The sequence below is a fragment of the Globicephala melas genome, chromosome 14, assembly GCF_963455315.2.
Source record: "Globicephala melas chromosome 14, mGloMel1.2, whole genome shotgun sequence".
NCBI lineage: Eukaryota > Metazoa > Chordata > Mammalia > Artiodactyla > Delphinidae > Globicephala > Globicephala melas.
Genome location: NC_083327.1, coordinates 57,322,716 through 57,349,345, shown reverse-complemented (window position 1 = coordinate 57,349,345; position 26,630 = coordinate 57,322,716). Strand labels below are relative to the sequence as shown.

The 26,630-nt window shown below is 39.8% G+C and overlaps 2 protein-coding genes across 2 annotated transcripts in view; one reads left to right on the top strand and one right to left on the bottom strand.

Moving 5' to 3' along the window:
• EPB41L2 (erythrocyte membrane protein band 4.1 like 2) overlaps positions 1–26,630 on the top strand; it is a 319,453-nt gene that overhangs the window by 261,721 nt on the left and 31,102 nt on the right. The window lies entirely within an intron of this gene.
• Positions 5,300–26,630, bottom strand: part of SMLR1 (small leucine rich protein 1) — a 193,897-nt gene continuing 172,566 nt past the window's right edge. The window contains 4 exon segments of the mRNA XM_030853651.1: positions 5,300–5,385; positions 10,119–10,321; positions 10,323–10,374; positions 11,122–11,185. Coding sequence (XP_030709511.1) covers positions 5,300–5,385; positions 10,119–10,321; positions 10,323–10,374; positions 11,122–11,185 — 405 coding nt within the window.

Below are 26,630 nucleotides of genomic sequence, written 5' to 3'. Positions count from 1 at the left end.
TCTTTCCCTAGTTGTTTAAAGTGAGCATGTTAATATAATATGATGACTCTCTTCTTTGGGATCGGTTCCCACTGAATTATCTCTCACCTTGTGCAAGATCTTTCTCATCTTCTCTAGAATTATTACAAAACAGCTCCTCTCTGGGGAAGCATATCTCAGCAAGCCAAGCCTTAGAAATATTATGGAACCAAATGTGACTCTGTAAATATAATTTTCATCAGAAAGTGTGTATGTATAACATTTGTATTTAAAGCAGAGGTTGATCTGTCAGGGTTTTTTGAGAACCATATCCTCCCACATGGAAGGAAGTGATAGGAGGTAAGTATGTCTGTAGCAGCTCCAGTGGAAGAGGAAATGCATTGTTCAGGCAGGGCTCGGTTTTATCAGCTGAGATGGCAAGGACAGAGTTTGGGGTCCCAGAGACATCTGAAGTATCTGTGGGGTCTTGGTACCTGAAGAGCAGCTGAAAACAGTGTCGGTCACGCCACCCGTGACTGTGGCAGCAAGACTGTCTATTTTAGTATTTTGTATTTCCTGCAAAATAATTCTCACGATGTTATCATCTCATTCCGTGAACTGAGCGTTCAAAACCCCAAGTGATAGAATAAGAAAATAGGTCAACAGGGTTCACTGCCGTGAGACGTCCAGGCGCTAATTGTTTATCTTAAGTCAAAAGCAATATAATTTGGGGGTGATAAGCAATAATTCCTTTTAGTTGTATGGGGTTTTTATGAGTATTTCACATAAACCTTCCAGCGATCCCGTGTGGAACACAGGAAACAGAGCAGTGCCTTTTCCACAGGCCACAGCAGGATAAAAAATGATGTGGTTAAAAAAAAATGTATAGCGTCGGTGAATTTTTGGTATTTCACTGTTGTGAGTAGCTTCCGTTTTCCTTTATGATGCACATAGCATTCCTCACTGCATAGACCACAGTTCATGGAGTGAGCATCCCCAGGACTCTGGCAGTGAAGCAAACTGTAGCATAATGACTGCCCAGCATGGGCTTCATTATGTTTTCCCCTTACTCATGGATAAAATTATATAGTGTCTGAGAACATCATAAATTGAGAATTAAAAATAATAGGATAAGGAGGAGTGAGTCGTGGTTTAGGTGAAACAAGATTGGCCATGAGTTGATGATTGCTGAAGCCAGGCAGCGGTAAATGGGGGTTCGTGATATCATTCCGTTAGAATGTTCCATGGTAAAAGACTAAAAAATGCCATAAAGCCCGTTAATTTTGTAAAAAGGTCCCGTCTCCGTGTACTGTGAGGTAGTACATTGCTCTTCCGGGTATGGTGCTCTGGTCAGTTTCCAGCAGAGTCTTAACGCACTTGCACTAGAGAATAGGACCGGGGTCTACGAGGGCTCACATGGATCCTTGCATGCGCGTGCACCTGTTCACGTATTTGCCGGAATTAGGCCACGATGCGGAGCTGGCCCCGGAAGAGAACACGGTCGGCTGGCAAATCTGAGGTGTCAAACTCCTGACCCTTGGCCACAGGGTCAAAAACACTGACCCTCTGTATAGTCATGATACCCAGTTAGGTTTTTAGTAACTTCAAGTTGTATAAAGTATTTTGCTTCAAAAACACTGGCTTCAGTAACTTCGTGACCACCTAGAGGGGTGGGATAGGGCGGGTGGGAGGGAGACGCCAGAGGGAAGAGATATGGGGATATATGTATATGTATAGCTGATTCACTTTGTTATAAAGCAGAAAGTAACACACCATTGTAAAGCAATTACACTCCAATAAAGATGTCAAAAAAACAAAGAACAAACTGGCTTCAGACTCCTACAGATGGGTGTTTGCCCTACTCTGAGTAACTGAACCATGTGACTTCAGTGAAGGTACTTAAACATCTATAAAGGGAAGGTAGTAATACATCCCAGTGTAGGGGTATTCTCATGGTTAGATGAAGTAAAAATGTATAAAGTGCCTGGTGGAGCTCCTGGCACAATAATGCCCTCCAGAAAAGTGATCGCTATGAGTACTAACAGCACCACTGTGCATGAGTTAACCCACCAAAGGCAAATTATGGGAGATACTGCCAGTCTGATCTGTGTTCTTGTGAGAACCTTGCAGAATAGACCTCTACCCTAGGAACTAGGTTACTTGGGAAGCCTGTGGGGAAGGTTTTGGCTTTGAAGTTGTGTGGACCCAACTTCCTTGTGAGCCCTGCAGTGTCAGGAACCGCTTATGGTCTACTCATTCTGTGCTGTATGGCAACTAAGGTGGCTAGTGTAAGACAGCACAATCCTTTCCTAAGACTGGCTGCAGGCTTCCTAACCACAGATTCCTTGATGGACTTCAAGGGGCTAGGCTTTCCCACAGTATGTACAAAATCATGGGTATATGCATTTTTCCTACAGAAAAAATGATGATTTGTATCTTTAATTAAATTCTCAAAAGGTTTCTTTATTACCTAAATAAAGGCTAGGACTCTCTGCTCTTAAGAATCTGGGTTTTGGAATATGGATTTGAAAATTTTTTTAATGGAAAGAATTTCAATCTGGTGTTATAAATAAAATTTCTTGAATATATATTTCCTGTTTATGTTCTGCCAGGGTGGATGCCTTTGCGTAAATTCTGATAAACGCAGAGGCCTCTGCTGATTAGCACACTAATTATAAAGTCGGAAAGCAAGACTCAAGAGCATTTGTTTGGAAAATTCTAACTTTTTATAAACAAGTCAGAAAATCGATTTCCAAAATGTTTTTAACCATTATGAGCTCTTATTCTGAGATACAGTTCTGCCAAAGAACTTAAGATTTCAAGGAAAAGCTGTTGTTGGATGTGTGAACTTGCTTATCTGTTCTCAATTTTCCAGTTGCTACTAAGTTATATCTAGAAAATACTGGTGGCTGTTACCTGGTCAGATTACTTGGAAGTTTTTTTTTTTTTTTTTTAAGGGGTGTAAATAATACTGCAGAGAACATGATGTGTGCCCTTCCTTGCTCCGTTTTGTTTTATCAACGTGTATAAGCTCAGAATGTGAAGAAGCAGTCATGGACTTGTAGTGTCCCAATGCCACATTTCCAAATTACCAACACAGTTAAGGAGAGAGAGATGTTATTAACAATTTTAGGTTAGCTCTGTAAAAAAAGTTTTTTTTTCATTGAATAAATGGCAATGTAACAACTTACAACACCCATTAAAGTATTTTATTGAAGGTCTCATGTTGGGGAAACAGAATTGGGAGTTCGTTCAGATACTAGAACATTAGAAATAAGGTTAGGAACTGTTGAGGTGAAACCACTTAGGAACATTTTTGGCCCCTGATGAAAGGCTTTGGAGCACAGGAGGAAACAGAGTATGGGATAAGTAAGGAGACCACCAGCCTGGTCTAGGTGGCAGCAGCGATGACAAGGAAGCAGGCAGTCCAAACCAGAAGGAACTCTTCCCCTGTACTCTAAGCAGGTGGAGAGCAAAGATATGACCGGGCAGCTGGTTGGCTGCGCTCTGTGAGGGACTAGTCAAATCCAGTACAGTGCCTTCAAGCAAGTGGTAGAAAAACCCTTGGACTTGGTCTCTCTGTAGGAAAACGAACGTTTCTGTTCCTCTCTACATGTAAAGAACATTCATGACTCTACTCATGATCTCAGTGGACATTCTTTGTACTCCTCTCGTTCAGCAGCAACAAAGGAGTCAGGTCTTGCTTTATACAGCTTGTTTATGTTGAGAACGTGTATGTTTCGAGCTCCTCTGTTACCATAGTAGCTGAGATGCATTTTCCCTGGTAAGGCAGAGGTGGTGGAATGCGTCCACCAGAGTCATCAGTCAGGCTTCTGTTGTGCCTGTTTCCAGAAGAAGGTGGAGCAAACCCTGGTGGCTGAGCCACAGATTGGGCTGGCAGCTGGCAGTATGATGCATCCTTTCCACACCTTCTGTCCAAGAAAGCATTTTACGTAAGCTGATTTCCACCAGAGGCTAAAAAGAGATCCCTCTCAGAAGTGAAAGGATATTGTCATTCCTTCCATATGGCATGCACATTTATTCTAAATTACCTCAGTCTGGAAGCCCCAGGAGACATTTTCATCGTAATCAAATGCAGTAAAATACAGAAACGAGTTGTCTCCAGTAGAACAGTGAGTTTTATGTTATGTAAGAAGTGCAAATGGAGACTAATAATTCACTGGATGCATGTGAAGAATTTGAGACTGGGGTGGGGGAGAGAAACAAAATATCTGGCACTAGTGGCACATTCTTGCTTTGGGTCGGCCAGTCTTTTGCATGTTTGTATGTCACTGCAGAAATTGGTGCATTTCTTACAGGTGAACAGATTCATTATGTTTTATAAAGTTAATCAGTCTAATAGCCTGTTGGATTCCTATGCAAACATAAGAATACAATGAGACTTACACTTAGGACATGTTAAGTGTCTTTTGTTAATGTTAGCTAGGAAAACTGAAGAGCCCGGGAGTAATCACAATCTATTTGAACTCCTTTGAATTAAATGTTTCTTTTCAGTTATCTAGGTTGGCTATTGGGGTTCCCACTGAAAGAAGAATTGCGCTAGTGAAATGTTGACTTCTTTCCATATTTAGGAGTAGGTCTCCGATGTTTTGGTTTTAGAGGCAAAGTCTTGAGTCATTCTCCACATGAGTCCCATGAACTTTGTGTTCTTTCCTTTTCCCACCAAATTGCCGATACTTCCAAGTCATGTCATGCTGAAAACTACTTTCATGGTGATCCATACCGAGTATTGAGAGGCTCTGCTTGTTTTATGGGTTCTCACAATGCTGATGCGATTTGTGAAAGCAATTGGGAAAAGGGGAGAAGCAAACCAAGGGCCAGAAATGATGCCTTAAAAGGTGTCATGTCAGTGTTGCCGAACTTCAAGGGAGGAAGTGGGAACTCTCACAGCAGGAATCCACAGGTGCTCATCTTCTGCTATTTATTTGATTTCTACCAGAGTATCTTCACCTCCAAAGTCAGAATAATGCGGGCTTCCATGGCATTATAGAATAATGATGCTTAAGAATTTTAGTTTGAAAACAGTGCCCTTCAGAGTAGACATAGTCCTATAAAAGTTAAAAAGTTACAATGTGCCTAGTCCATAGAGCACATCCAACAAAATCTTACATTCTTGGGACTCGCCAAAGAACTGCTATTTAAGTCGAGTCTCAGAGCTGTCCTCTTGAACCACTTTTCAGAACAAGCATCTTGGTATTCTTTTTGTCTTGCTGTGGTTATAGTTTATTAACTATTTGCTAAGCCATTGACCTTCGCTCTCTGACCAGTAGAAATTGACTGTGCTTTAGCCATTGATCAGCCATTGATCAGTCCCCAACGGTCACGTCCGTTTCTCTCTCTGGTACCAGGAAGAGCTAGCCTTACGATTGTGTTGGTGGTCAGGAGTCTGTGACAGTTCTTCATTAACTGAAAGGAAAAATACCAGTTAATACTGTGGACGCAGCTGAGTGCCACTGGTCATTTACAACTCCTCAGGCATTATTGGCCAGCATTTCTACCCTGGTGGCCCCAGCAACTTACAGAAGTCATCGTCATCAGAGCAAGTCCTACTGCAGCATCTCTCCTTTCCTCCTCAACCACTCCCAAAAGAAATATAAATGCTGATTTCTAAGGAGTGGTCCTGGTTAGAGAGGGCAACCTACTACTGTAATAAAAGGTGTTACATGCTAAGTATATTTTATATTCAGTAGATTGTGTTGATTAAATGTATTAAGGCTCCCACATTCAATAAGCATTTATTAAACATGTCTATTACCCAAGACCCGGGGATATGCAAATGAGTAAGACAGGGACTCTGTCCTGTTCCTCCCTGCCAAAAATGTGTTTGGGTGTTTGTAAGTGTTTAGACGAGTCAAATCAGTCTCCTTTTTACCTTTTGGCATCTTTGACTGAAAACTGAGTGTCAACTTTTCGCCTCTGACATACTCCTTATCCCCTTAAAATACAGCTTCAGTTAAAGCTGTTGAAATATTAAACCTTATCAATGATGTCCTAATTACTAAATCTGGTGGCATTTTCCAACCCGCAGTTTTCTCCGCTGTAGCATTTGACACGAGCCCCCTTTCCGTGACACCCACCCCCAATCACACTCCTCCCTTTGGCTTTTATTATGTATCATCTTTCTGTGTATTCTTATCTGCTCCTGTAGCTTCACCTGTTACCTCTCTGGCAATAACAAATTTGAACTTTAGCCCTGAAATCCTGACAATTATCCTTTGAGATCTTCCTGGTACATCCAAAAAAAAAAAAAAAAATTCTCTTCCTCACCACCACCAACATGCATAACTGAAACTATTTTTTATTCTTAAAAGTTTATTTTCAGAATTATAATTAATCAAATTATCCAAGCTGGAGACAAGGAGTTCATAATCTCATAGGAGATAATGTATTTTATAGAATTGAACCTGAAAATGTTCTTTTTGGTCCCCACGTCAAGTCCCAGCAATTCATTCTTTGCCAGGCACTTTATATGCCATGTACTCTAGGACATGAGCACTCTCTCTGAACTATTCTTTTCTGATTCCACACTGCTTGTCATCTCAATTTAGAGAGGGTATATATGCATTGCATGGTAACAGGTCTTAGGTTACATGAGGCTCAAGACTTAACAGCTAATGTTTCTTGATCACTTATGTGCCAGACACCGTGAAAAGCCTTTTCTCATTTAATTCTTGCAATGAAATTATGTTGTAGTCACCATTATTATTCTTACTTTACAGGTGAGCAAACAGAGGCATAGAGAAATCAAAATGAGGCAATTTGCCCAAGATCATAGAAACTGAGGGAGTCAGGATTCAATCCCAGGCAGTCTGACTCCAGAGCCCACACGCTCAGCCACTCAGTTTCACTGCCTTTCCACGTAGGTGATTGCTCATTCAAAGGTATTGCTTGAGATAGCTCATGCCTTAGATTATAGACTCACTGAAATATGAGTAACTTCTTCTCCCTTATTCTTAATTACTGAAGGCTAACTGCACAACAAGTGCTTTGAATGAGGAGCCAGGATACAAATTCTAGAGTGAAAATGGGTGACCTGAATAATGACGTTGAAAGAAGAGAACTAGAAAATGGAAAACTAGGAGAGAAAGCAAGAGAAAACCCATCATTCCTCAATGAGTTATATCTACCAAGTGAACCAAATGTCTGTGCTAGGCGCAATGAAGAGAGCTAGAGAAATAATTTATCCTTCTCCTGAAAGAGCTTGCAATTTGTCCATCATTTCATTTTAATGGGTCTGTTAAGGACAGTGCAGAGACTAGACAGGTGAGATTAGCCAGATGGCCATGAAAACATCTGAGTTTGTAACTGTAGAATATTCTGCAGGCCATGAAGTTTTCCTTCTTGGGCCACAGGTGAAGAAATGTAATCTTCTTGACTCAGAGCTAAGTCTTTATGCAGAGGAATCACCATCATCAGTAATTAGCCCTGTTACAGAAAGAGATTGATCGAGTCCCTTCAAAACTTTTATCAAATTCTTGCCTTGTTCAATTCTCACACTGTTGGCTCTCATGTTGGTGATGTTTTATTTGCCTGGGCCAAGAGGATTCCTCCATTCAGCAGATACCTACTGAACACCTACTCTGTGTTCAATACTCCAGGGGTAGTGTTTTGGCTGAGAGAGCTAGCTCTGGAGCCAGACAGCCAGGGTTCAAATCCTGTCTCTACCATTTTCTCGGTGAGTGACCTTGGGTAATTGACTTAATTTTAAGTAAATTTTATATAATTAATTTTATTTCTAAATAAAGATCAATAATTTTATCTTTAAGTTTAATAATAGCTACTAGATATATTTTAATAATAGTTATTATAATGACACAAACACTGCCTTCTTAGAATTTATAAGTCAGCAGGGGTCATAATGACCAACGGTTGTTCAGAACAGGCACTGTTAGGAACCTTACGTGTATTGTCTCACTTAATCTCCGCACCAACCCTACAGCTGTGTCCTGCTATTATTTCTATCTCACAAGTGAAGAAACTGAAGCTTCAGGAGATTAGGTAGTGTGGCCATTGTTGCAGACCTGGAATTCAAACCTCCATCTGGTTTGACTCTGTCATCTGAGATCTTAACAATTTCACTCTGCTAACCCTTAACTTACTCTTGACTTTTAGAAATGCTTATCTGGTTCCTTTTGGATTGCTGACTATCAAAACCTATGTATAAAGTTCGGTGAGAGATGCCTAGCCACGCTGTACATTTTCCATACTTTAGTTAACTGTTTCAGAATGTCAGTTGCTGAAGGCCAGAACCTGATCACTTACCTGGCCTTATTTTATTTTATTTTACATCTGGCTTCATACAAAAACTTTCAGGCATTCAAGAGACACAATTTCTTTTCCATAGTGACTATTTTTGGCAATGTTGGTTATCTTAGCAAGCAATTTGTTCATGATCGGGGTGATAGTATTTTGAGCGGCACCGGAAGTAGCAGTTTAGGAATCTCAGGACTTGGGGAGATAAGATAATCAAAACTTCCACCCGAGGAGAGGTGACATGTCCCTGGCAGTGGTTGATGAAGGGTTTGGTGGTGGAAAGTTCAACACTCAGACCTCCACCTTAAGAGCTACTCCTCAAGGCAACTGACACAGACTGAAGAGTGCAGGATGTTAAAGAATTTTCTTTCTTCCTTTGCGAGAAGATTGATGTTCTCTACATACTAATTAAATTTACATGCACCATTACCTCCTAAGCCTTGAAGTATGGGGATTAATGATGAATGATTATGATACCGTCACATGCTTTCCATCACATCTTAAAATGCCTCTCTTGTCTGATGGACTAGGGTTATGAGGTAGGCAACATGACTTCCTGTTTCAGGACGCAGGAATCGGGGGTTCTGTGAACACACTAGTTTATCTGTCAACGTCCCTTTCTTTACAGGGACAAAATAGGAATGATCACACTTGCCATAACCCTGGTTGCAAGATTAATGACATGACATTTGACCATCTGTTTACAGTTTTTAAGTGAGAGCTGCTAAATAGAGATTCAAACTGGTGATATCTTATTTGGGGCCAAGTGTTCTCATTTGCCCTCAAACTGGAGAGAAGATATTATTACTTGCCCTTAGGAAAGCAGCTACAGAAAGAACTATAATTTTAAAAACCACATGTTCTCAGGGGTTTTTTAATAAGAAAGGAAAATTTGGAATTAAAGGGATCACATCCACATAAAAATGAAAACATGTCTAGTCAATCTGCTAACACTGGAAAATGTAATCAGGAAAAAGGATACACAGATCCCATTGGGAGAGGAGGGAAATATAAGCAAAGGATGGTTTGAGGAGGGGTTTTCAAATTTGTTTTTAGTACTTTAATGACATCATCCAACTTAAGAAATATTACTGGTTTTTGATATTGCTAAAATAGCTATTAACCTCTCATATTAATCTAACATTTGCTGGGTACCTTATTAACACATAGTCTATCAAATCACAGTGCAGTTTCATTCATTTCAATTACAGCGGAATAAACGGGCTCAATCCAGGACCCAGCTTCTCCTGTCCCAGTCACTTTAAACTTCCTGAGGGTTTGGTTTTGTTTTGGTTTGGTTTGGCTTTGTTTTTTTTCTTTCAACCTTAAGACCCCATTTTCATGGTAAATTTACATCAAGCCATCAAATACCCATTAAGGCTTGACATTTGCCAAACACTGTGATAGCACAATGTTGGCACATTTCCTTAGTAGAAGTTCAGCGGATGAGGACTGTGTGCACACACACAGGAACACACGGGCACGTGCGCGCACACACACAGACACACACACACCTGTCAGGTTGAGATGGCAGACCAAGAAACACGTTGTAATGTTTGTGAATCTATCGGCCTGAGAGACACAGACAAGCAATCACGTGTCCCAATTGCTGATTCACAGTTCGCCTGTCTGCGAGGGGCTGCAGTTAAGGGTGCCCACGGCGGGCCTTCAGAGCCTAGCACGTCATCCACATTGCTGGAAAGATCAAATTTTGCCACGTTCACCACGGAAGATATCTTAAGAGGGGTGCGTATTGAGAAGCACCTACATATCAAAAAGGTGTGTGGCTCCAGGCCTCCCAGAAAAATGGACGGTACACGGACTTGTTCCAAACGTGTGCCATGGGAAAGGACTCTAACCCCTGCCGTGTGTGGCTTCTCACTTACCCTCCATCAGCTTGATCCTGAAGTAGGCAATGAGAAGGAACAGCAGCAAAGTCACGGGCAGGAAGATGCCAGAGAGCAGGAGCCAGCCTGGGAGCTCTCTCAGGAACTCCGACAGTACGGGGCTCATTGCCATATCACACAGACCACCGATCCCCCCCCAACCCCGGGCTGGTGGTGGGGTTCGCCCTCAGATGAGGGCAGCTTCGCTGAGTCCACACTTGTTTTCTTCTGGGGCTCTGGCCTTTGCTCAGCACATCTCAGTGGAACTTTTTGTGGACTTTGCTCTATTTAAACAGCCCCATGAATTCTGAGAGGATTGCTGGCAGGTTACTCTGTAACTCAGCTACAAAGTGTCGAGGAATTGAAAGGTGATTCTCCCAGGCCATTCCAGAGATGAGTATTTATCTGGCAAGGTTGGGAATGACACCAGGAGACCTAAATTTCTTTGTATTCAGTTTATCTGATATGAAAAGTACCTGACTTTAAGCAAACCTCCTTGTTGTATATATTCTACCAATATATGCCCAGACGTAGGAAGAATTTTTCCTACATTTTCTAAATTTCAGAGAAAATATTAATTAGTAGCTATGTTAATGTACCTGTATTGAGAAAAAGTGAATTTTCCTTCATACATAGTTTATACAACTAATAGCAAGGAAGGAGAAACAATTTTCTTTCCATATATAAAATCTCTTCCTAATATGTCCTACTCCGAATGCTTTTCTGAGAGGTATACTCGTTTATTCAGTTATTCAACAAAAATTTAATTCTACTACAACCCAACCTCTTGACTAGATGCTGGATGTACAAGAAAAAGTCATGGTACCTTCCCTCTGAGAGTGGAGGCAGACAGAGAGAGAGAGAGAATGGCCATAAGACATAATGGTGGAATGGATGGTAATACGGGCCCTGTTCCTTCTTGCCCCAGTGCATCAGTTTGTGCTTGCTGCTTTAGTAGCTGGTACTCTCAGCTGTTTCCTGCTCACACGGTCCTGTGGCCCACCCTTAGCAGTAGAAGGTGCCCCCTGAACGATAGTGATGTGGCTGGTGTGGTAACCACCAAGTTTCTGGGAAAAGATTAAAAGGACAATAGACTATGTTGATGCTGGTTTATAAACTGAGTTGAGTTGCCATCCACTGCTTTAGTGAAAACATTTTGAAGATACTGGTCTACTAAACTAAAACCAACTGAAAAATCCTTTCTATCATTAAAAGGCCTCCTGGAGGATTTGGAAAACTTGGGGAGGGAGATTGGCAGCCACCTCCTTGGGCTGATTTCTCTTCTCATGTTGTCACCCTGTTCCCCATGGCCACTTGGGTGAGTGGCTGCCCTATGAAGGGCGTGCTGCTGTCAATGCCTCCTGCGTTTTTCCATCAAGGGTTCTGCATGGCCATGCAGAGTCTTAGTCCCAGCTGTAAAGTCAGCACCCTAATCTATAAAACAATAAGAATGGGGAGGGTCTCTGGGATGCCCAGCTGGCTTCCTAAGCAGTAAACAGCAAATAGATTTCTGTCCGATCTGCCCCTACGTATTTCATATTTTATGCTGTTGTAAAGAGCGTTGCTTTTAAAATTTCAATTCCTGATTGTTTGTTGCTGGTATTAAAGGTTTTCTTAATTTATTAAATATATCACATCACTGGGAACTTTTAGAAGATTACATATTAGGATTTGTTAAACACCTTTAGAGCTTAAGAGCTTTTATCAATAAAGACTCTTTTCCAAATTCACACTGGTTGCTTGGGTTAAGTAGGCCTGGCAGGTAGAAGGATAGAGATGTTTGAAACACTGGTAATCAGTCTATTTGATTGACCAGAATTTGGGGTGGGGTTCCATAGAGTGTGCAATACGTTACCATAATGACAGCAGATTCTTTACCTAGCTTTTTACCATGTGGTGGGTGTAATCATTAATGTCACTGGAAAATGTACATCTGTGAAAATAGAGGGACATGTTCCATCTGGGGTTAAATTCTCCTGTTGACTTCCTTAGTAGTGAATGAGCCCACTGTTGATTTACATGACAGTTTATGGCACAAGTGATTGCAGATGTTGATGTGAGTCCCTAGGGAACTACTCTTATACCACCTATTATGCTCTTAGTGACAGCTGGACAAAAGCCTTTTTTAGATAACTGTGACCTATGGAAGGTGATACCAAACCCACCAGGCCTCTGATTTGGATTCTGTATTCATCTGAATAAGCCATAAAGGATGACTCATTCCAATGACATGGCGCAGAGCAGTGAAGGTTCTGAAGTCCGTCAGTGGAAGGTGCCAAAGGGCTGTTGACTGATATCTGGAGGATCAACTCATGTGCAGCTGCAAAACCAACACAAAAGAATAAATACAAATGAAACTAACAAATTTTAAATGAAGTGCTCTGATTTAATTATATGGGTGATGCTTTGCTGATGAAGTACTGCTCACTGTAAATGTAGTAAGGACTGCTCCAGTGTGGGCCTTTGGGGTAGGAAAGTCTATATTCTCTGACCCTTGTTACCTGCCCTTCTGAACTTGGCTCATTAGCCCATGTCAATTAAAGTAGTATCACTTGGCACCAGTGTTACAGTCAACACAAAAATAAGGGCTCTGAAATCGTGTGGCAGTGGTAGGTTATAAGGTACTCTTTTTTTGTTTGTTTTTGTGGTACACGGGCCTCTCACTGCTGTGGCCTCTCCCGCTGCGGAGCACAGGCTCCGGACGCGCAGGCTCAGCGGCCATGGCTCACGGGCCCAGCCGCTCTGCGGCATGTGGGATCCTCCCGGACCCGGGCACGAACCCGTGTCCCCTGCATCGGCAGGCGGACTCTCAACCACTGCGCCACCAGGGAAGCCCTATAAGGTACTATTTCAATAAAAAGAGACATGGAAGTGACAATGAAGAATTTAAATTCTTTGTGAACTTTGAGAAAAGGTCTACAGGCCTTCATTTATTCATATTTCAAGTAACAAATATTTATTGAGGGTTTAACATGTGCCCTGGAGGCACTGATTTGGGGCTGTGAACATAATCATGGATGACAAAGTCCCTGTCTTTATGGAACTTACATTCCAGTGGAGTGTAGTAGTATACACCCCAGGGAGTAGTATAAACACTTCCCATATTCTGTCTCATTATGGTCTTATAACAATGCCTTTGAAGTAAGTACCAATTCTATAAAGCCCACGGAGCTTTCATAACTCATCAGTGATCACACCACTAGAAAGTGACACAGTTGGAATTTGAACCCAGACCCCAAACACTTATCCATTATATTCTACTGCCTCTCAACCTCCTAGAGATATAGTGTCAAGTCATGATAAGTGCTCTGCAGGAAAAAAAAAAAAAAAAAAGGGCAAGGAGAGAAGAGACTAACAGGAAGTGTTACTTTTAGGTGGGTGGTCAGGGAAGGAGTACTAGCCTGATAGAACTGCTGTAACAAAATACTACAGACTGGGTAGCTTAAACAACTGAAATTAATTTTCTCACAGTTCTGAAGACTGGACATCCAAAACTGAGGTGCTAGCAGGGCTGGTTTCTGTTTAGACTTTTTCTCTCTTCGGCTTGTAGATGGCTGGTTTTCTTCTTGCTGTTACCTCACATGGCCTCTTCTCTGTGCTCGGGCACCCCTGGTTCTCTTCCTTTCCTTATAAGGGTACCAATTGTACTGGATTAGGGTCCCACCCTTATGACCACATTTAACCTTAATTACCTCCCTAAAAGGCCCTATCTTCAAATATACTCATATTGGGGGTTAGGGCTTCAACATACGAATTTTGGTGGAGTAATCAATTCAGTCCATTACAGAAGATTTCTCTGAAAAGCAGACTTTTGAGCAGAGTCTTGAATGAGAAGAAAGATGGAGCCATGAGCATATTTAGAAGAATGGAGTTTTAGGCAGAGAGAACAGCAAGTACAAAATTCCTGAGATAGGAAAATTTTTGGTGTGATAGGAGATGCAGAAGGAGGCCTACTGTGGCTGGAGCACATTGAGAAAGGGGAAAATTGGTAGAAAATAGACTTTTGAGAAACTCTGATCTAGAAACATGACAACACTGACAGTTGCTCAAGAAAATGTGCCCACAGGGTGGTCTGTGAAACTAATTCTACTGCATTTTATTAGGCATTGCTTGGAAAATGGTTAAATAAATGTAGAGAATACTGGGGTAAGATGATTTCTTTACTGCAAGGTTTCTTAGAGCCTATAATTTGGTAGGGCGCATTGTGAATCCCCAAGAGGAATACAGCATGCGTCTTTCCCAAACTTGCTGGACCATTGAGTCCTTGTTGCCAGGAGAATCTCAGGAGATCACGGTCTGCAGAACATGCTTTTGGGTATCGGCCCTTAGGTAATAAGATTTGTCTTGGTGCTCTGAGTATCAACCCTAACCCTAAGTATCAAAGTATAGGATTGGTATTCTTAGGTAGGGAATGGTGGATAGGAATCAAGTTATTCTGAGAAATTACGGGGCTTTTTTACTTCAGTTTTTGTGAATTGTACTAGCACAGACTGGCCCCAACAATTCAAGAAGCATGAACATTGTCTGATTCATTAAACTCTTCAAGTCTCAGCCCATCTCACTTTACAAAGTTATTTTGTTTATAGGAAAATGATCTTGTCTCATTCATGAAACTCTTTGCAAGTTTATTTTGTTCATGGGAAAATGGTCATTGGAACATGCCCACCTGACAGTTTCTTTGTAATCCTGTCTTATTTGGGGTGGTGGTACAAATTAGCTGTTTCTCTTCATTAGCAATGGGCTGTGACAGGAGAGGGTAGCTCTCTGGGAGTAGTATAAGGATGAATGTTTGCACCCCAGGGTCTCCAGGGAGGGGAGGGCACTTTGACAAACCAAAAATTCCTTGTTTAGAACATCAGAGATGGAAATTCTGTTCAATTCAGCTTTTCTCTCCATTCACCCGTTATGCTTTTGTCAATCAACATGACCAAATAAGATATAAAATAACCTCTTATTTTATATCTCTCATATAAATAAGAGATAAGAACAGAGACTGATATATGCTAATTTGAGTTAATGAAGTTTAAATTTCAGCACCCCTCATTTGCCTGGACCCTTCCAAGACCCAGGGAGGGATACCGAAAATATATACACGTGGTGTTAGTTTTTGTAGAGTTTGCAAACAAAAGATGTATTAGCTGCAATAGATATCTCTCCACTCCAGATTCCCATCTTTCACACTCTTTATGGCAGGAAGTGTTGGAGCAGCCATGGAAATTTTGGGGACAGCTCTAGGGGGAAGATGAGTTGGGGACACATTTAATTTGGGTTGGTGGAAAGTTTATGTGTTTTGCAGTTATTTCTGTATATAGTTAAGTTGTAGTTAGCTGTCTTGGTGTAGCAATGACTTTCAGGGGTACTCCTACAAGCCCCTGTGCTATAATTCTTTGCATTGTGACCCGAATTTTCAGGGACAAAAGGCGGTATCACAATTTGAACATGTCTATGCACTTAACTTCGGAAGTATGTGGGAAGTGGGAGAGAAATAGGGTTTGAAATGTATGAGGCCAGAAGCTGCTGTGGAAAATTCTTCCAAATCTCATGCATGTAGAATTATAAGTGGAAGATTTGATTTTTATTCCTGCTCAGTCAAGAGGAAAGTTCTCTCCTGCAGTGTATACAGTTATAAACACAATATGCATTTTGGTGTTAATGGAGTAGAATAGAATTTGTCAGAACTCCTGTGTCTGAGGATAAAAACCATCAGCAATAATACTACAAACAGTAAGTGCATCGTTGTGTAATGTTGCACATTTTAAAGATCCCAAAGCACCGGGTTACGTTTTAGGGTGTATGATAGATCTTGTCATGACAAAGTGTGGCAGTTCTGGACAGAAGAGAGTACTGAATTGGGACCTGAGGAAACCCGTGTTCCAATAACAAAACTACATGTATTTCTGAAAGTTCCGAGTGTGTAATATAAGGGAAATTTGATTATATGGTTATATAGCACAACATAATATAATGGCAATTAAAAGCACATTTAATTCTTCTTGGAATTCCTTAATTTCAGGTTATTTCTTGTGTGTTTCAAAATGATGGATTATACCAAAATTCAAATATGATGAGAGGGAAATTTCCCAGTGGAGGCCAAAATAAAAAACTGAAGGATTGACAGAAACTCCAGAATGTAAAAAAATTTGCTTGTCAGCTTTTTAAAATTTGTAATTTACTTCTTTTCTCAGTCTACGTAAATATTCACTTTCATCCAGTTTTTTGTGTTTTCAATTTTGTATTTTTTCTCTGAAATAGGGACCTTCAAAATGTATAAGCTTCAGATCTGTATTACCTGGGTCTGCTGCTGGGTAAGAAGAGAAACGTTCCAGAAGAATAAAGCCTGAGACAAGTGCTGGAGAACATTGCTCTAATTTCTCTAGTTTATGCTTCTTGCCATAATTTCAGGAGGCTGACAGCTTCTCATTGGTCTCTCTGGCTATTTGGAGGCTCTTAAAGGCAGTTCTAATTTAGGGGGAGGTGGTGAAAGTGGTTCTGCAGACTCTATGTCAGAGACGAGCTTTACCCAAGCAAGAATTAAATTTAACCCAGATATCATCAATTGATTTTATGGGGGTTTTTTTGTAAATTAAGACTCAGCCTTTCCTGCAATATAACATTATGCTTAAATATACATCCCCGAGAAGATAATCCAGTGTAATGCCATTACACAGGTTTATAGCTGACCTTTGAAATCTAAATCTAAATTTTCTTTGAGAAAAACCCCACAATTTTGTTTCTATTTCCCTTAAAAAAAAAATCCTTGTGACTTCTGCAATATCCAAACAGTAAATCCAGTGTTCATTTAAGTCTGAGAGTTTGCAGATGACTGACAAATCTATCGTTTTGCACAAGCCCTGCTTTCTGTCGGAGAGCTGCAGTTTAGAGATTCACTGCTACAACATAGGCGAAATTCTTTCCTTAGCAGAGTCGGTATAATGCACAAGTTTGTATTAATCACTAAGGGTAACCTAGAAGGCCATTACTAGAACTTTTGGCCAAGGTGGTAACAGGAAAATAACAGCTGTTTGTATAAAGAAACTAGGAGCTCATTTGCACAGCTATTGGAGGCAATAGGGAGATTAATGCATGTTGTCAGTTATACAGGTTTAATTTGACTTGCGCTAAAATAGCATCAATACACATCACCCCTTTGCCATTCATTCCTTCTGAATGCTGATTAATTTACTCTCATTTCACCCTGACTGCTGCCAGGCAGTAATGAGTTGTAGCCATCTGGCAGTCCTATTTTATCTTGCCCATTGCCCCTAAAAAAAGCAGTGATGGGAACAGTCTTTTCCTGGGCGTCCATCCAGCTGCTCAGAGTTCCCAGCCCTCTTCTTGGGAAATGCAGGGCAGATACCCATCCAGACAGTGAATTCTTGAACTGGCACATGGTTTTTGTGTTGAAGCTGGTGAGCCAAAGCCCCCTAATTTCGGAATTGGGAGGGATGTATAAGAGAGCCTGTATGTCAGAGTTATCAGTTAAGCCACGTAGAAAGAGATTTGTAAAGTACAGCTACTGCTATAAAGTGGTATTTTATACATGCATAATAATACAGTGTACACAGAGATAAGGCTCTTTACAGACATATAAAGCAATACTGTTAATAATGTCTTAACTCCTGAAAGAACAGGAAACCATCTGGTCTCAGTAATTGCTTCCAAATATAATTTTTTTCTTTTCATGATGTCTTCAGAAAAATCAGACATATTACCTCATTATGGGTAAAAGAATAATAAATAAGATTGACATAAATTTGATTCTATTTCAAGGACACTGTTTTAAAAAAATCCACTTTATTGAGGTATAGTTCACACACATTAAATTCTGCCCATTTAAGTCTATATTTCAATGTGTTTTGACACATTCACATACTCATGGAATCATCACCACAATCAAGATATAGAATATTTCCGTCGGTCCCCCAAATTGTTCTTGTGGCCCTTCCTGGTCAGTCTGCACTACCCCAACACCAGGCAACCTCTGATCATCTGTCAGTGTAGATTAAATTGACCGTTTCTACAGTTTCATAGAAATGGAGTCTTACAGTATGTATGCTTTTGTGTCTGACTTTTTTGCTTAGCATCATTCATCCACACTGTTGCATTTTTCAGTAATTGATTCCTCTTTATTGGTGAGTAGTATTTCAGTCCATATCTGTTCTGTATCACTATGGATATGCCATAATTTGTTTATCCATTCACCTGTAGATGGACATTTGATTTCCAATTTTTAGCTATTATGAATAAATTTGTGTACTTGTCTTTGTGTGGACCTATCTTTTCATTTCTCTTGAGTAAGTACAGATTTGAATAAGAACAGAATTTCTGGGTCTTATGGTAAATGTATGTTTAACCTTATAAGAAACTATCACACGGCCTTCCAAAATGATTATGCCATTTCACAATCTCACTAGCAATGAAGGAGGAGGATTCTAATTTTTCCTCATTCTCACCAACACTAGGTATTGACATCTTAAAACATTTTTATCTATGCTAATGAGTAGGGAGTCCTATTTCATTATGCATTTAATTTGAATTTCCCTGTGTTTTAAAATATAGGTTTTATTATTATTCAGGTATAACAAGGTCAATAGATCAGGAAATGATTGCTATAAGGGTCAGCAAGGACCTAAAATACTAAAACATAAAAAATATAGAATAAAAAGGCATGATTAATACCCCTAATAATATAGAATAAAAAGGCATGATTAATACCCCTAATGACTAATGATGTTGAGCATTTTTTATGTGTGTATTGGCCATTCATATAGCTTCTTTTGTAAATTGTTCAAATTTTTTGCCTATATTTTTATTGTGTTGCCTTCTTAATGAGTTATAACTAAATTCTTTATAAATTATGCACAAAAGTCCCTTGTCAGATATTTGTATTGTGAATATTTTCTCCCATTTTGTAGTATGTCTTTTAATTTTCTTAGTAATGTCTTTCAAGGGGCTTAAGTTTCAAATTTTGATGATTAATTTGTTATTTCATTTTAACTTTTCATTTAACTTAAATTATTTTTTAAATGTGATTTAAATTATTATTTTTTTAATGTTTTTTAAATTATTTTTTAAATGTTATTTCATTTAAACTTTCATTTTAACTTAATTTGTTATTTCACACTTTTTGTGTTTTATAGAAGAAATCTTTGCCTACACTAAAATCATAATAATTTTCTCCTATGGTTTTTTGTTTGTTTGTTTTGTTTTATTGGGTTTTTTGGCTGTGCCACATAGCTTGCAGGATCTTAGTTCCCTGACCAGGGATGGAATCCTGTGTTTTTTCTAGAAGTTTAGTAGTTCTAAACATTGCATTTAAGTCTGTGATCCATTTTGAATTAAATTTTTATACTGCCTGAGGTAAGGGTCAAGGTTCATTTTTTTCCCCAAGCAACATTTGTTGAAGAGACTTTCCTTTCTCCGTTGAATTAAATTGGCGTTTTAATTTTTACTGAAAATCAATTGACTATATATTTGGGGGTCTATTTCTAATTCTCTGTTCTATTCCATTGATCTGTAGGTCTGTTCTTCTGCCAACACCACGTTCTCTTGATGACTTACTGTAGCTTTACAGTAAGTCTTGAAATCAGGAAGTGTAAGTCACCCAATTTTGAATCATTTGACTATTCTAAGTCCTTTTCTTTTCCAAAAAATTTTAGAAACACATTTACAAAAAAAAAAAAAAAAAAAACTGGCTGAGATTTTGATTGGAATTGTGTTGAATCTACAGATCAATTTGGATAGAATGACAATCTTTGTAGTATTGAGCCTTCCAGTTCATAAATATGGTCTATATTTCCATTTATTTAACCTTTTGAATGTTCTCTCAGTAATCTTTTGTGGTTTTCAGAGTAAAGGTTTGCATATATTTTATTTTATTTATTCCTAAATATGTCATGTTTTGGATGCTATTATAAATGGAGTTTAAAAAAATTCCACTTCCAATTGTTTGATGCTAGTATATAGAAATACAGTTAATTTTTTAATATTGACCCTATATCTTAAAACCTTTCTAAACTTGCTTGTAAGCTTTAAGAGGTTTTTTGTTGTTGTTTTGTTTTTTGGTAAATTTCTCAGGGGTTTTTATGTGTCATGTGTACGTAAAGAGAATTTTACCTCTTTTAAAAAAAATTTTTTTTAATTTGCATGCTTATTTCTTTTTCTTGCTTAATTGCACTGGCTAAGGCCTGTAGTACAATACTGAATAAGTAATAAATGTTCTTTCCTTGGAAGTTATTCTGCTTAGTTTCTCACGCTTTCAATCTTGCATGCATACATTTGTGTTGGACAAATGACTCAAGAGGATTCCTAGGCAGATTTTTGAAACTGTTTCTCTGCTTAGCTCTTTCCTCTTGGGGACTCTGCTCTGCAAATTCCAGCTGCCTTGTCCTCCCCAATTCCCAGTCTCTTAATCTTAAACTCTTAGGCTCTGTTTGGGTTCACCCTCCCTGTCCTGCAATCTAGAGACTGTCTTTCAGCAGAAAACTTGGGTAATGGTAGGACTCACCTTATTTTTTACCCTACTTGTAAGGATCACAATCCTCTACTGTCCAGTGTTTGAAAATAGCTTTTTCTGTGTTTTATCAAGTTTCCTAGTTTACAACAGGAGGGTAATTCTGCATCCTGTTACTCCTTCATGGCCAGAAACAGAAGTAGACACTATTTAATTTCTAATTATCTACCAGTTTATTATTATTATTAATTTATTTTTATTTCAAAACTTGATGTGTGACTTAGCCAGTTTTGTTCTGGTAAGAGAAGGAAAATTTTGTCCAGTGGTTCTCAACCTGTCTCCCATTAGCCTTATTTGAGAGCTTCTAAAACATTCCCATGTTCAGGCTGCTCCTTTGGTGATTCTGACTTAAATGGCATGGATTGTTTTTAAAGCTCTCAGGTGATTATAAGGTGTCACAAAAAATTGAGAACTACCAGTTTACTCTCAAAACTCTACAGAACTTACCAACAATGTGTTCCTTGGTAACCTGGTGTGACCAAAATGGCTTACAGGTGTCCTGAGTCACAGACCTATTCATCCCTGGGGACAGCCAGTCTTAGAGCCCTTGCCCCAGCAGGAATCAGCATCCTCAGTTTACTCCAATGTGCCACACAAATGCCATCATTTCCTGAGTGTGTTGTGACTGTAGAACATTGGAGCTTTAGAAGTAAACCCTCCTTCAGTCTCTCTCATCTTCAGGTACCAGCTCAAACGTCACAAAACCTTTCTCTGACCCCTCAAGGACCATCCTTTTTCCTTCCCACCCATTCCCTTCACAATACATGTGTACTTCTATGACAGCAATATTAGGGTTTTAAAATCTGTTTCTGTTTAAGATTTTAGTCCCTGGAGGGTAGAGGATGGTTTCTTTTAATATCTTCTTGTCCTTCCTATTACCAAGTAGAGTGTTTTGCATTTAATATTGATTCTTTTTGGTAGGCCATTTTGGAGTTTAATGTTTGGAAATGTTCTGTGGGCAAAAATATTTTCTGTCTTATTAAAAATATATCCTGTCAATGTATGTTTTCAGATTTGCTGTAAGTCAGTTGGGTGGGAGAGGAATACAAAGACTGTACTTGGTGTTACATTATTTATAGTGGCCCTTGAACTCGGTTCACGTCTCTAATCTTTTTTCACAATTAATTTTGTCCTTTAGGGAGAAGAATTGGTATTGCCTTTCTACCTTTAGGTATTTATACTTCAGAAATAAAATGGATTTTATGAATTTTGCTCTTTATACCATTTTAGCTTTTTAGGTCCAGATATTTTTATTAGGTGAGATTATTCTTTTTTAATTAGTCAATAAATAAATTGGATGGAAAATGAATTTGCATAGGGATAATTTGGAAGAAAATGTGAATGTTCATTGATATTCTTGTTGGCATAATCTATTTGTCCACCTAGCTTGGTATGTTTACTCAATTCTTTTTTTACATTAATATTGACATGTCCAGGATCACTCTGTTCAATATGGTATCTTTGCATAAATTAGGGAAATTCTCCCCATCTGAGCATTGCTTGGCAACAGAGCAAAGCCTGCATCGTAACCCACTCACCTGGGTCAGGAATCCTTGTACAGGGCACTATTTGTACAACCTGCCATGGTAGCTCTCTGATGACCTCTTTACTTTTAGGGCAGTCTGTTTCTGTATAATTTGACATATTTCCAGGAGATAAACATAGACTTAATATCCTCCAATGAGTATAAGACGCATGAGTACTAATTGTGAAATTAACGTTGGAGGGAGAAATTAAGGAGGTCTTCACTAGAGTCATTTAAATCTCAGTTGCATGGTTTCTCCTGTGGAAAAAAGCCCAAAGGAGATCAAAGGTAGAAAATTAGGTATATTTACCACATGCTAAGGCAGGTGTGAGGGGACCTGTGGGAGCCGGACACTGAAAATCTTTGGCTGATGTCTTCCATTAATGGCATGTTTTGGTTGGCTAAGACACAAAGGAAACAGCACATTTGCCAAGTGGATGAACATGCACTCACTTAGCTTCTGGCCACGAAGAAAAAGGGTGAGGCTGTCAGCTGTCAGCTGTCAGGGAGGAAGAGCCAAGGACAATGCCAGAAAATGCCAGAGTAATAGTAGGAAAGGACCACACATGGAGTCCCTTTGTGAGCTAATGACTCTGAAGTCTTTAATTTCTCGCCAACCATGAAATTTAATTTTGATGGGATAAGCACTACACTTATCCACTGACCACAAACTTGATGCCTTGCGGCCACTTCTCAGATTGCGCGCAGGGAAGGGAATGAAACAGTAACACTTATTGAATAGCCCTGTTTGCTCTCCAGAACATCTGATGCCTTCACACACATTGTCTCACTTAAAACAATCCTTAAATTGTTCCATTTGACCTAAAGAGGAAGATGTTGTCATTGGCAGAAGGGACGAGTTGGATGTTTCTGTTACAGGTTTTGCTGGATGGAAGTAATGAATTTCACTTAGGCTTGACTATATTTTTCTAGTTGCAAATCACAGTGAATGATGGTCTTAAATAAATGACCTCATTCATTAGTACATGTTTTCCTTTCTTTTTTCACCTACTCGTCCTGGTTCTGTTTTCTTTCCCCCTGCTGATTTTCTTGATCTGCTTTACCCCTTCTCTCTTTATTTCTGGTTAACAGCATGTATCGGTAACCTGCTGTGTCTCCAAGCCCTCAGACCTCATTTGTTATACAGGGCTCTCCTCCAATCAGGGCTCCATCAGAGGCTCTCTGGGGTTTTTATTTAATGGGCTTCAATCAAGATCATTAAGAGAGATCTATTCTGCAATTATTTTTGCATGTTTTTCCTTTTGTTTCTTAAAGTAGAAATAGCTTCACAGAAAAACAGGAATCTCTGTTTCATCCTCTCTCCTGGTTTATTATTCTTGTTAAAACTGAGTCTGGGGGCTTCCCTGGTGGCGCAGTGGTTGAGAGTCCGCCTGCCGATGCAGGGGACACGGGTTCATACCCCGGTCCCGGAGGATCCCACATGCCGCGGAGCGGCTGGGCCCGTGAGCCATGGCCGCTGAGCCTGCGTGTCCGGAGCCTGGGCTCCACAACGGGAGAGGCCACGACGGTGAGAGGCCTGTGTACCGCAAAAAAAAAAAAGAAAAAACTGAGTCTGGGCTAATGGATATTCATATGGGGGATTAAGTGAACAACGTAAGAGAAGAATATTATGTTTTCTATTGTGATTGATTTAACCTGTATTGAAGAAATAGAATAGATATAAGGTACACTCAGTGCATACACGTGATGGAGGGCCAGGCCCATAGGCCTATAGAAGTCATATCTCAAGGAGAGCTCATTGGATCCTGGGACTTGGCAGGTGCTATCTTCCAATGGCTGACTATGTAGACTTTATATACAGATATTCCCAGTGCAAAGTCATCACTTTAAACGTTTTGATTTTGAAAACCCTGGGCAGTTCAACATTAGGAGACTATTTAAAATATTCATCTCTGGTTTTTTGTCAAGGACAATCTGCTTCACTTTTTTGCTTCTTTACATTTAGATCTTCATGTATCCAAGCTCCAAAAGTGAGACCTCTCTTCTTGAGGAGCAAACAATTTAAATATAAAATGTTATAAAGGTACTGAACAAACTGCAGTGGGGAGGGGGATATTAATCATGCCTTTTTATTTTCTGTATTTTTTTTTTTTTTTTTTTTGCGGTACGCAGGCCTCTCACTGCTGTGGCCTCTCCCGTTGCAGAGTACAGGCTCCGGACGTGCAGGCTCAGCGGCCATGGCTCACGGGCCCAGCCGCTCCGCGGCATGTGGGATCTTCCCGGACCGGGGCACGAACCCGTGTCCCCTGCATCGGCAGGCGGACTCTCAACCACTGCGCCACCAGGGAAGCCCTATTTTCTGTAATTTTAGTGCTTTGACATCTTGGAGTCTTGCTGATGCTGGAAAGGCTGCTCTTCCCAGAGATAGCCAATTCCTAGAAATAGTAAACAACTTCACTACCAGAGAGCATGCCTTTCATATGTAAACTCACCAATCCAGAGATCACACAACTCTCCTCTACTGGGTGTTCAGACTCAGGGCTAATAATATTCCTCTGCCCTAAGCACTCCAGGGCCGGGTACTAGACAGCTAGAAACATCCCCTATACGCTAGAGCCTGCTGAAGTTATTCAAGGTAACCAACACTAAGCCTTCTTACCTTGCCCTGGCTTGCCTTTCTGGCAGAAAGGACAATAAAGGCTCTTGTTCACATTTTTCCCTCATTCTTCTGCTTTCCAGCTGACCCTCGTGCTTCCCTGTGTGGCCCTGTGTGGCATGGCTTGCCTCCTTCACTTGGTAACTGTGAATAACAAGCTATCTTTTCTTCTTTTTTTTTTTTTTTTTAGGGCCTTCATTTATCTTTTTTTAACATCTTTATTGGAGTATAATTGCTTTACAATGGTGTGTTAGTTTCTGCTTTATAACAAAAGGAATCAGTTATACATATACATATGTCCCCATATCTCTTCCCTCTTGCGTCTCCCTCCCTCCCACCCTCCCTATCCCACCCCTCTAGGTGGTCACAAAGCACCGAGCTGATCTCCCTGTGCTATGTGGCTGCTTCCCACTAGATATCTGTTTTAAATTTGGTAGTGTATATATGTCCATGTCACTCTCTCACTTTCTCCCAGCTTAACTTTCCACCTCCCCATATCCTCAAGTCCATTCTTTAGTAGGTGTGTGTCTTTATTCCCATCTTGCCCCTAGGTTCTTCATGACTTTTTTTTTTTTGATTCCATATATATGTGTTAGCATACGGTATTTGTTTTTCTCTTTCTGACTTACTTCATTCTGTATGACAGACTCTAGGTCCATCCACCTCACTACAAATAACACAATTTCGTTTCTTTTTATGGCTGAGTAATATTCCATTGTATATATGTGCCACATCTTCTTTATCCGTTCATCTATCGATGGACACTTAGGTTGCTTCCATGTCCTGGCTATTGTAAATAGAGCTGCAATGAACATTTTGGTACATGACTATTTTTGAATTATGGTTTTCTCAGGGTATATGCCCAATAGAGGGATTGCTGGGTCATATGGCAGTTCTATTTTTAGTTTTTTAAGGAACCTCCATACGGTTCTCCATAGTGGCTGTATCAACTTACATTCCCACCAACAGTGCAAGAGGGTTCCCTTTTCTCCGCACCCTCTCCAGCATTTATTGTTTGTAGATTTTTTGATGATGGCCATTCTGACCGATGTGAGATGATATCTCATTGTAGTTTTGATTTGCATTTCTCTAATGATTAATGATGTTGAGCATTCTTTCATGTGTTTGTTGGCAATCTGTATATCTTCTTTGGAGAAATGTCTATTTAGGTCTTCTGCCCAGTTTTGGATTGGGTTGTTTGTTTTTTTGATATTGAGCTGCATGAGCTGCTTGTATATTTTGGAGAATAATCCTTTGTCACTTGCTTCATTTGCAAATATTTTCTCCCATTCTGAAGGTTGTCTTTTCGTCTTCTTTATGGTTTCCTTTGCTGTGCAAAAGCTTTTAAGTTTCATTAGATCTCATTTGTTTATTTTTGGTTTTATTTCCATTTCTCTAGGAGGTGGGTCAAAAAGGATCTTGCTGTGATTTATGTCATAGAGTGTTCTGCCTATGTTTTATTCTGAGAGTTTGGTAGTGTCTGGCCTTACATTTAGGTCTTTAATCCATTTTGAGTTTATTTTTGTCTTTGGTGTTAGGGAGTGTTCTAATTTCATTCTTTCACATGTAGCTGTCCAGTTTTCCCAGCACCACTTATTGAAGAGGCTGTCTTTTCTCCCCTGTGTATTCCTGCCTCCTTTATCAAAGATAAGGTGACCATATGTATGTGGGTTTATCTCTGGGCTTTCTGTCCTGTTCCATTGATCTATATTTCTGTTTTTGTGCCAGTACCATACTGTCTTGATTACTGTAGCTTTGTAGTACAGTCTGAAGTCTGGGAGCCTGATTCCTCCAGCTCCGTTTTTCTTTCTCAAGATTGCTTTGGCTATTCGGGGTCTTTTGTGTTTCCATACAAAT